The sequence below is a fragment of the Labrus mixtus genome, chromosome 20 (genome assembly GCF_963584025.1).
Source record: "Labrus mixtus chromosome 20, fLabMix1.1, whole genome shotgun sequence".
NCBI lineage: Eukaryota > Metazoa > Chordata > Actinopteri > Labriformes > Labridae > Labrus > Labrus mixtus.
Genome location: NC_083631.1, coordinates 7,077,403 through 7,089,702, shown reverse-complemented (window position 1 = coordinate 7,089,702; position 12,300 = coordinate 7,077,403). Strand labels below are relative to the sequence as shown.

Below are 12,300 nucleotides of genomic sequence, written 5' to 3'. Positions count from 1 at the left end.
TTTGTTGTATTTGATTGTGTTGAATCTAATTCTACAATTTATTTAGCAGACACTTTTATCCAAAGCAACGTACATTATAGAGTAAGTAAAACAAAAGCAAGGATCTAGAGAGGAGGAAAACGATGTCAGTAAGTGCAAATGAACAGCTTTAAGTCAGATCGGACACAAATGCTGACAGGCAGTGCACAGAGGCAAAGCACAACATTGACCGCTGTTCTTGGGAGCTCAATCAGTATAGAAACCATCTTAAAATTATCAAACAAAACCATCGTCATTACCATCATCATCAATAATAATTTGGTTGTGCTGTCTTGATTTGGTTGTGTTGTCTTTGGTTATAGTGTCTTGATTTATTTAGTTGTGGTGTCTTGATTTGGTTATGGTGTCTTGATTTGGTTGTGATGTCTTGATTTAGTTATGGTGTCTTGATTTGGTTGTGATGTCTTGATTTAGTTATGGTGTCTTGATTTGGTTGTGGTGTCTTGATTTGGTTGTGTTGTCTTTGGTTATGGTGTCTTGATTTGGTTGTGGTGTCTTGATTTGGTTATGGTGTCTTGATTTAGTTATGGTGTCTTGATTTGGTTGTGGTGTCTTGATTTGGTTGTGTTGTCTTTGGTTATGGTGTCTTGATTTAGTTGTGGTGTCTTGATTTGGTTGTGATGTCTTGATTTAGTTATGGTGTCTTGATTTGGTTGTGGTGTCTTGATTTGGTTATGGTGTCTTGATTTGGTTGTGTTGTCTTTGGTTATGGTGTCTTGATTTGGTTGTGGTGTCTTGATTTGGTTATGGTGTCTTGATTTAGTTATGGTGTCTTGATTTGGTTGTGGTGTCTTGATTTGGTTGTGTTGTCTTTGGTTGTGGTGTCTTGATTTGGTTGTGTTGTCTTTGGTTGTGGTGTCTTGATTTGGTTGGTTGACTTTGTTGATGGTTATTTTCTGCAGCAATTGTTTTCTTAAAGCTCCTGGGAGGATTGTTTTGGTTGGTTATGGAGCGCACTTAAACTTATACTGATATCATTAAATGGTTTACAAAAGCAAACAAGACCTTAAGATAGAAGATACTTTCTTCTGTGAAGTTATTCTTATTCGTTACTGCTTTCAGCGGGTTGGTGTCATTTTCTAAAGCCAAGATTCAGAGTTAGGGATACATTTGGTATTTCAAACTTTGCAGAAGAAGAAGAAGATTTTTCATCAGTAAACACAACTTACACAAGGACAGGACAAGATCAGCGAAGAGATAAGAGGTAAAACTTTGTCCCCAGGGGATGCTTAGTGTGACACAAAGACTTTTAGTTGCAAGGTGTTAAGCTCTCAGGTTCACAGTCATTTTGTCTAAAAGTGGAAATCATCCTTTGTAATTAGCATTTAAAATCAAATGTCATTATATATAATGAGGTAAAATAAGTGTCTTTATAAGAAGTTTCTTATAAAACTGTCTGCATGATTATTTTCCTAATTCACTTCACACACATTTAAGCCATCATAAGAATTGTTTTGTATCCCAGCTCCATTGGTTGCCTAATAAATCATTCAACAAAAATTGCTATTGTAGCTTTTTTTTAACACTTTATCATACTTAGGGTATTATAAAAACTATCCCTTCATCCAGTGTATCCTCTGAAGTAACTATGGTTCTTCTTAAAAGCAGGAGCTATGGTGACTACACATCATCTTTATATGACTGAAATACATTTAAAAAAATACAACAGGCTGTATAGCCAATTTACAAATAGACTATATGAAGTATATTTAATTTCTAAGAACTCAAGGTTATATATATCAATACTGTTTTTTTAGTTCATTTCACAACTGATGGCAAGACAATGCTTTAATTTTTTAGAATGAAATAGAAACAATGTCATAGGTGACAATATTGTTGAAAGCAGCGGGTTGACTCTGAGTGTCATCATATAAATCATATGTAAGATAGAAAATGTGAGACAAAATATATTAGGAATAACTATAAAATGTTTAATTATATATATATTACAGAATATAATTATATTGTGTCTTGTTGTTGAGTCTTAATCTATTGTTTGTGGCCACCTCCTCTCACATACACATCCATAGGGCCCCATTGTACCAGGTCGCCCTGAAATCCTGACTGCACTAGTTTCCTGTTAGAGGCTGGTGACAACATAGGGTCAAGTGAAAAGTCAAATAACTTGCTTTTATGTTGAGATAACAGTCTAAAGAAGATACAAATGACATATTTTAATGTTTGGTGTACTTACTTAAAAAATGACAGACTTTGATATACATACCTTTTTGAATTTTTGTTTCAATTTTCAATTTCCACCTAAACTACATGTGTGTTTAAGTGTGAAAAATTGAAAATGGTATTGATAAAAACTTTACATAATTGAAACTAATAACTATCTGTGAACATCCTGTCCACATTTGGTGAAATTCTGATTCTGATTCCCAGAGATACATGTGATAAGGCTAGAGCTGTCCCTTTTGGAGAAGCCCTAATTTGACCTATTTTCGTTTTTTGGTAAGATGCATAAACCATCCAAAAAAAGTTATTTTGCAGTAAAATATTTTTATACAACCATCCGTTTCATAAACTAGACATGTTCAAGTTATGAAAAAATATGGTTGTGCTTTGTTCTACCTCGGGTAGGGGTATCTCAAAAACTAAAGCCTTTTTGGGGGGTTTGTTCCTCTACTAATATGAAAGGCTGTTGTTTTCTGACTGCATGGGAAAAACTGCACTTTTCTGTCGTATCTACGACCGTGTTGAAACCTAAAGGTAGAAATAAAGACTACAGAGACTTAAGAAAAAATACCCCCTTTCGCTTTGATTTTAAAGGTTCTTATGGTGCAGCCTCTCTTTTTTGAGTTACACAAGGATCCGTTCAGTAAATATATGTTCACAGTATTTTGTGTCTGGGTCAATGTCAAAGGCTACTCCCTGCCTTACTGTGTGAAATCACATGTTTTGCATGAGTCACAACCGGGGCAATGACAGCGGTCATTGCTGTGGTCATTGCCCCGGTCTCCTTCCCCGAGGATACAATCACTTCTCGCCCGTTTGTAAGTCACCCCCGTTTCCACAACCTTCAGTCACCTGACCGACTGTTTCTGCACGACTGCTCTTAATTTAGTCCTCAGCTCTCGGCTATAAATAGTAAACAGTTGACCCTAGATGTTTACCACGTCATTAAAGTTGCTATTGCAGTCAGGCAATTTGTGCCTGCTGGTATGTTGCAGTATGGGACCCTGTCAGTGTCAGGCCTTCTCGGTAGACTGACTTGAATACTAAGCTCTGCTTTGCTGCTTAATCCAAATTTGGGAATATCAAAGCAGTGGATAGCAGCTCTTTCTGCCCTTTTTTACAGTGGAAAACTCTGACATGATTACTGTATCTGATACAAACCAACAGTTTAAAGGGAAAAAAAACAATGAATATGTCTTATGAAGATTATTAGAAGTTTTCTTTTGATTCCTCAAAGCTGCAGGGAGGCAGGTGAATCTAGGGAGCTCTCTGTGCTTCCTTATAAAGCCTCTTTTAGGGAAGATAAAAGGAGGAGCGGGAAACATTCACAGATTTAGTGCAGGACTGTTGACACCCTGAACGGTTACAGAGCTGACACAGCAGTGACAAGCAGCATATTTTAAAAGAATGAGGGCAACAAGAAAGAAGTTTAAAAAAACCCAAAAGAATGCACATGAGGTACCAACCATCAGAACGACATTATTTTAGAGATGTTCTGATTCCATCTTTACTCCCCAGATACTGACTCTGATACTGACACAAAGTAATGCCTCTCTAATAGCAGTGTGATTAAAAAATATACTTATTTATCCTAAAAAAAATGAAATGTAATTGCTGACATTTTGCTCACACGACACACTCCAGTACAGCTCTGTCACTCTATGGGTGTGACCCAACCACTACACACAGTAACACTACACAAATTAAATGACTTTTGAAGGGCTCATAAATGATGGTCACAGGTTGACTCGTTGACCCGCCTACTCACCAGTACCAATACTGCATTTTAGAAAGTCTTGGAGGCTGATACACATTTTCTATTTTAGACAATCAGATCATTGGATCAGCGAGCCTTTTTGTCTGGTACCTTTCCCATTATCCACCTGACAGAGGACAGTTAAGGCTGTTGGCCGTGACACTGAATTACCCTTACCCTCCTACACTTTCCATTTACAAGATAAGGCAGAAAAAAAAATCTGTACATGTATTGCAGCTTTCACTCCTTTATGTCACACCTCTGAGGTTTTCTTTTCTTCACTAATAATGCACCAAAATCTAATCCCCCTCTCCCCAGTCCGCCTTCTCTTCAGTGGATCGATATATAAATAAAAATAGTGGTGTGGAGAATTAAAATCATTTCTTAGCCGCCTGGAGAAAACACTTCTTTGCATTAACTGCTTCCAATTGCCCATTGTTCCCCTGAAGATGAGCTCTGCCGACCAGGATTTAATGAATAGATGAATGAAATGCAAATGATGCAGCCCAACATAATGCTTTAGAGAGAGGGCAAAAACAGCAACCGTCAGATCCAAAGCTTCTCAGCTGGAGAAGCACAGAGTAATTTGTTTTAGAAAATAGCCTAATAACCTTACTAACAACCTTACTAACAGATACTGATTATGAAGCCAGATGATGTCATTTTCAAAGGAACAATGTGCAACATTTTAAACATAAATACAGCAGAAATCCAGTATATCATGTGTAAATGTCTCTCCGAGTCATGACTGTCTACAATGAGTGAGAAGCTCGAGTCCCGCTGGCTGTGTTGTTGTGGGAGCCGTGTTTACATCATGTTCGCATGGACGGGACTGCCTTACAAATAAAGCTGTTTTAGTCAAGGACTAGAGAAAAGAAGAATAAAAAGCTTTTTTAAATGTCATGTCTTTATGTGCAATGTGAAGCTACGAGTTAACTAAAGTGTGCTAACATTAGCCCGCTATCACAACAATGCAGGCCACAGTCAATTGCAGCTCGAGCCAAGATCTGCCCCTTGTGCAAAAGTCCTCCATGGGAACGCGAGTGGAGGGGGGTTGGAGGTGTGTCGCTGGAGGAGAGCGGAGGCTTCAGAATAGAGGAGGTGTAGCCGAACAGCAGTTTGTTTTGGTTTCATGCTGGTGCTAAAGGGAGTCATCTACAGGATCAAAAAGTGGTACATTCTTCCTTTAATCATAATAGTGTTGGTATTATGTGTAAGGCTACACAAAGCTGTAATAAACCCGGTATTGCATTGCATTGTGCTGGCTGCACATGCAAACAGGAAGCAGCAACAACTGTCAGGGTTTCAAATTAAGTATTTTATACTGCAGTGTACTAATTGTACTTTTGTTCATAAAGAAAGGAGCTGTTCCGTCTCATCTGAACGTCGTCATGGAGATGATTCGTGGGAACTTCTGACATTTCAGTCTGAATGTCTTCAAAGCGAGACTGTATAATAGCATTAGCATTATAACATTAATAGTAATGTTAGCTGTTGTTACTAAGGTATGGATACCTTGACTTGACAAGCGAGCTCCAGCGGGGCTGCTAGGAAGGTTTTGCAACGCTAGCTGCTCCCATTAAAAGTTCCATCCTTTCTTTAAAATGCAATTCATGGTATAGGAATGTCACATCCTTAAAGTTACTCAATATCTGTACTCAAAGCAATCCATCACCTTCTCAGCACATGCATTCTCTCTCTGTCTCTCTGTCTTTATCCTTGGCTCATCCTTTGACGTCTGGCAGATCTTCTGAGTAAGCATGTTTCTTTTCCATCTGCTGTGCGTGTGAGCAAGGTCACTGCCTGGCTGAGCTACGAGCTTCTCTGGGAACCAACGAGGAACAGGATTCCTGGTAGTCAGAGCACCAAGCCTCCACTCTGGAGACATAAACAAGTACTTGGATCCGGGCCTAAATGTGGTGTGGGCCGTCACAGTCTGCAGGGAAACAAACTAACTGAGCGTAAACTGACTGACTGATAAATAAAAATAGGTGTCCATCAATCATGCTTCTGTGGAAGATTCATTGATTATGAGTTGATTGCAAGAGAAAGCATTGTGCTTGTTTAGTCATTGTCAGCTCTTTGTGACATGATGTTTTTGTTCCAGTCTTGCTTTATGTGACTAACAAACACATTCAACACAACAAAAAACAGAGGCAACAATGGATGTTTTGTTCTTCTCCATGTTTTGATGGACAGTTTTCAAGCTGACTTTTGCCTACTGCGTCAAACTACAAGATTGCTGGCATGATAACAAAGCATGTCAGACTTTTAGGGAGTGAATAAACGAGAGCAGTTTTCACATACGCACTAGAAATATGCACACAAACATTTCTAGAGACACACATGCACCTGACAGCGGGAGACTGTGCCTTGTCAGACGGGGGGGGGGGGGTCTCCTGAGGCCATTCATGATGTAAAAAGAACGATGGAAGACGTGGCGGACAAAGCAACAGAGTCCGCTATATGACGCTAAAATGAGAATACTTGCCTATTTATAAATGCTATGTTTAGTTTGACAGAATCACAATATGAACAAAAGAGTGGAGAAGCACAATCTGGAGAACAGAAAATGTAATGCAACAGTTAAATTACAGGCATAACAGTCGCATGCAGACAGTGTTTGGTCGTGCACTGATCGCAGGAAATAATTGTCACCACCCTCTCCCACTCAAGACCAATCTTGAGTACTACAACACTCATTGTCGAACGTCTTACAAATACCTTTTTATATGTTATTCCAACATACATGAAATGAAAGACATGGAAGCAGATTCTATAGGACGTCAGTGTTTTAGCTCGGCTGTTTGAACGACTGACTCCCAGATATGGGAAATAGATGGTTCTATTTTAATCCAAAATGTAAGTGTTTTGTAAATTGTACTGTGTCTCTCTTTGTATTTCTGTCTGTAACTTTGTGTTTTTGCTGCTGCATGTCTTGGCCAGGTCTCCCTTGAAAAAGAGGTTTAATCTCAATGGGACCAACCTGGTTAAATCAAATCAAATAAATAAAAATGCACAAAGCATCATAATGATGCAAAAATATCCACTGTACTGAATACTCTGGTCACTGCACGTTGTCGGCATTACAGAAAAGAGTCCTGCAGACATGGTTCTAGTTACGAGCCTGTTCCTGGAGTCGACTGAAGTGAACAGCAAATATTTGAGGAGGAGATCATAACGACAGAGTCAGATTTGTTTTCCAAGCAGTGATCTCTCTTTAAACAAAGAGTCTCCTGATGGGTCTGTTGAAGAGTGTTTGTGATACACTTCTTCAGCCCCTGTAGTCGTGTCTGCGTGCATAGAAAGCCGTCCACTTCCCTTATACACTCATATTTATCTGAAGCGGCGCCCTCATGATGCGATTCCAACCGTCAAGATTTTGAATTGTGACTCCTTTGATGTGTTGTGTGAGCGTTGCTTTACCATATACCCAGGACACAGAAGCACAAAATGATTCATTATTCATCGTAAATTCAACAGAGAGGACAGAACACTGACTCTGTGAGGTAAAAGTGTTTTTAGCATATATCTGATTTTCACACATACATTATGTAAATTGCATCAGTCAATTTCACGAGCTGCAGCTGCTTTGCAACAGAAGAGAGTAAATGGCTTTCCTTCTTTTCTACATGTTTGCACTGGGAAATTATTTAAACATTTGTTTAGAAGAGAGGAAAACTCAGAATGAGTATTTTGCACACAGTGTTGCAGTGATGATGTTTTTTTTGTTAGCATTGCCCTGGTTGCCGGTGGTCGGTCGGAATTAGCTGCCTCGCAAAATCCTACCAGAGTGTGAAATGATAGCCGAGGCTTTCCGTCCCCTGTTAAATAATGCTACCTGATAATGCTACGCTGCCTACTCACTCCAAATGCATCGTTAGGATATTCCGAGCAAGTTTCGGTCTATTATGTGTAAGATGTCAGGGGAAGCGTAACTCGACGGAAATGTATCCCATATCAAATAATGCTCTCTACAGAATCACTTTATAACACTACTACTCACTGCGTTTTCACTTAAAGGAAAAGGGAAGCATTTTTGGATACTTCATACATTTTTTAAGATATCAGAGGAAGCATTTCTCGACAGCTCCTATCAAAGAATGAGTGAATTTGGATTATTGCAGAAAATAGACTGGGGCAAACCAACAAACACTTGCATGATTTCAGCGCCATGTTCAGCATCATTTACACCATATCGAAGCTCAAAAATGTAATCTACCTATATAATTGTGGTGTATAACTTGCATAGTTTATCTAACATAGTTCTTGTTATTAAGAGCATGTCATTTCAATTAAAAAGAGGTTATAGACTATTTATTCCTCTTGAGAATCGGACCCTGATAAGACAAGTTAAGTCTGTTTGCTTGACCCATCCATCACTGATGATGACAACCGTCCGAAGAAGACAACTTCATCTGGCTTCAAGGCGTCATCAAAACAATAAGCTACAGAACGATGAAGAATTTTTGCTCCTGGCCTCACCTGAGTCTCTTTATAAAAGCTTTTCATTACCGGCATTGAGTGTGGCACAGAATACTGTTCCCTCATGCCAACTACCAAAACCCATAAATGAATTCGGCACATTAACATCCCTAAATACACCAAAGACAGATGCCAAAAAATGATGAAGCTGGGTCTTTGAGCACCATATTTAACTCATTTTAAAACTCTTTTCTGATCATTAAACACACACACGCACACACAAAGAGAGAGAGAGAGAGAGAGAAAGAGAGAGAGAGAGAGAGAGAGAGAGCTGAACTAATGGTGATTTTATGGTTTGTGTGTTTTATGCAGGGGTAGTGTACCAGAAATGAATAGCTTACAAATGTTCATTTTCCCGGTCAATGACAGAGCAATAGATTAGATAAACCTCCATCATTATCAATACAAAAGCAGATGTGATAGCTTTTAATCGGCCACTGAGGGAAAACGGAAACCTCCATCACCACTGGAGCGGAGCAAAGCAGAAGAGCCAATCAGCCTCAGGACAAGTTGTGACAACGCTCCATCCCGGTAATTACAACCCGAAACTCACAGAAGAAAAGGGTCCAAAGCAGAACAATCGAGCGCACTAGATAAGAATCAGTAGATTTCAGTGGGAGTCGCTTCAAGGTCCCTCTGATTAAAAGTACAGATGACTGCAATTTCATCCTCAACCAACCTTCAGAACACAATGTGCTTTGCTTGACTGCGGAGAAGGATTGTTTCTTCAGATGCTGGACAAGATCTGCAGTGATTCTAAGAAGCACTTTAGTAACACAGAGCACACACTGTGTGTAAGTGACAGCTCATAAACTGGGTTAAATGGAGCATGAAGCCTGCATGACAGTTAAATAACACTTCTGCTCGAACATCTGTTGTTCAGGTACAAATAACATTGGAATGTATAACCTGGGTATATGATTTCATGCTACACACAGAGTTAAATATAATACACATTTTAAAACAACAACAAAAATCATTAATGTCACTCAAAAAAATCACTTGTAAAAAGAACACCAGGATGTCTGAGAAAAAAACAAGAAGCCCCAACTGAGCCGAGCACTGAACATTCAAGAAATAATGCATCCTAAATTCTCACAACACATCAGGATCACTGGGTCATGAAGCAGCTTCTGTGTCAGTGTGACCTGAGGGGAACCTCAGCCTGCGGACACTTCTCTCTGTCTCATCCTTTCTCTCACGCTGCTAACCTCCAAACACAAATAATGTGTGAGACAGTGAAAAATGATCTGATGTGTGCATTTATCCTGCATTTGAGTCATTTAGCTCTGTGAAAGAGAGAGAGAGAGAGAGAGAGAGAGAGAGAGAGAGAGAGAGAGAGAGAGAGAGAGAGAGAGAGAGAGAGAGTTCATGCAGAGGTGGCACAAACATGTAATCTTCTTGCAAACAAAAAGGGAGTAGAAAGATAACAGCTTTGTATTATAATGATTTGTGACAGAAGAATAAATAAAAGGCAAAGGGTTGCTTGGTGCAGAAGAAAGAGGAAGGCAGTAAGCACCATTTGCATATTATTATTAACCCATCAGAAAGCATACAGTTACTATCAAAACACTTATAAATTAGATGCACGATGACCACATTGTCCCTCCTCGGCCACTGGTTTACACGATATCTCTCATAAATGACACGGTTTATAAGCTAAAGAGAGACAACAGCAGCAGCAGCGCCTCCCCGCGGTGGCTACAGGTTATATCTCTTACCATGTCCTTTGTTGCAAAATAAAAAAAGCGCATCAATGATAACTTATCAACTACGCTGCAGAGTAAAAAAAACTGCAGGTTATGAAACGAGACATGCTGACGTGCAATCCATGTGGCAGTCAACCACTGCGCTGTGATGCACGAGTCGAGTAGACAAGCAGCAGACACGAGAAGGATGCAAACATCAAGAATAACAAGAAAACTTCACCTACCTCCTCCACTGTGAGAGGCATGCAGATGCGGTACTCCTTCATCAACATAGTCCTTGCACGATGGTGACAACAAAGAAAAGGTGCAGGCTGTCAGTCTTCAGTCTTGGGGGCGATCTTACAACACAGACAATAAAGCGAGATGAACAATTTCACTCAATCTTCGCACGCTTCAGCATCACATGCACCTCCTGCAACGGCTCTGCTATACGTCTACGTGAGTCTTTACACACAACCAGGTCCAAAGTACAAGAGGGTCTCCCGGGCTACAAAAGCCCTACAGCAAAATGAGCAGTGGCCAGCTTGACGAACTACTCCAAACTGCGTTAATTAACCGTCTGTAAAGTCTAAAGTGTGGGGAAATCACACCAAACTCCCAAACAAGTCGCTCTAACTACAACCGCAGCTTTACGCAGCAAGCTTTTAACCACTTGCGTCCCGGACAGTCGTGTGTCCACCTTTTCCTCTTGTCTCTTTTGCTTCTTCGTTAAACAGTGTTCACTTGATGCAGTTTCCCCCCCAAAAAATCTATCAGCGCGTCTCCCTCTCCTCTGGGTATTCCTGACAGCGATGCCTGAGATGCACAGTCGAGTGGAGTGAAGTGCGTCAAGCGAGCGAGCACGAGATGAGGGGGGGGGGGGGAGAGAGAGAGAGAGAGAGAGAGAGAGAGGGAGAGAGAGAGAGAGAGAGAGAGTCACAGTGAAACACTCTCCAAACGTTGTATTAGAGTGCATGGTGTTTTAAAATATATTATGGCTCACTACTCTTTGGCCTGACATTAATTGATTTGATTTTTGCGTGGAAACAAACATGTTTTCTGCAAACACTCACAGATAAGCTACAAAGAAATGTAAAGCATTGCACACCTATATGTTTTATAATGTATCATGACTTATTATTAGCTTTGTCTCGTTTTTTTCTAGTTATGATTTAATCAGAAGCCCTTAATTTAACTTAAACAAAATACTTCAGGTTATTTTGAATCATAAAACATGGTCTATACTTGTCATGATTTGGTCTTGTTTGGTTTTGTGTTTCGGCGTTTGGGTTTCCATGTTTTGATTTCTCCTGTTCTTCCCTAGTGTTGCTGGTTTTTCCCTTGTGTGTTTCCTAGTTTAGTCTTCAGTGTTTCCTGTGTTATTTTGTAATTTCAAATCCTTGTGTCCCTCTCTGTTCTGGTGTGTCTTGATGTTTAACATTGTCCTCAGTGTTTCTTGTCCTGCCTCTGTGTGTTTCCCTCCAGTGTTGATTGCCCTCATTGTCTTCACCTGTGTCTGACTACCCTTTGTCTATTTAGTCTCTGTGTTTCTTGCCCTCTGTGTCAGTTCATTGTCGTTTGTTGGTATATGTAAGTGTCAGTTTTTGATCCCTGTGTTTTTTTTTTGTTTAACTTTTTGAAGTAAGTTTTTGTTTTGCCTTTGGCCTTTTTTTTTATTAAATATGTTTAGTTAATTCTGCGTGTGGGTCCAGTTCCTTGTTTTTCCCCTGAACCTTGACAATAATAACACACAGCACCTTTAAGCATTAGGTAATTTCTCCATGCTCTCCTCACAGCAGTGTTTCCCCTAAGTTTACAGCACTGGGGGGGTGGGCATGCCGACACGCCGACACAAACACTTGAAGGAATCTTGGTGTTCATGCGTTACTTTTTAATGACAGCTGTCCTTTTCTATCAGAAAGGTATCCTTAAATGACTTCTTTCCCTGATTACGGACTCTATCCACTATCCTATCTCTACAATAAAGGCACAAAAAGCCTCCCTAATATAATGGTAGAGGAAACACTGCACAGTGTTGTGGTTTTGCCCATTATGTGTACAGTTTGGTACTGATCCTGATGATGGGGGTCAGAGCTGACCTTGGTGCTGAACAGGAGCTGACCATGGTTCTGATCTTAAACCAGGATTAAG

General features: G+C 39.9%; 1 protein-coding gene across 1 annotated transcript in view; it reads right to left on the bottom strand.

Moving 5' to 3' along the window:
- pitpnc1a (phosphatidylinositol transfer protein cytoplasmic 1a) overlaps nt 1–11,001 on the bottom strand; it is a 49,522-nt gene extending 38,521 nt beyond the window's left edge. Inside the window, exon 1 of the mRNA XM_061026727.1 lies at nt 10,395–11,001. Within this exon, the coding sequence (XP_060882710.1) occupies nt 10,395–10,442 (48 nt within the window). The 5' untranslated portion in view covers nt 10,443–11,001. The remainder of the gene's footprint in view (nt 1–10,394) is intronic.
- Nucleotides 11,002–12,300: the final 1,299 nt, after the last annotated feature.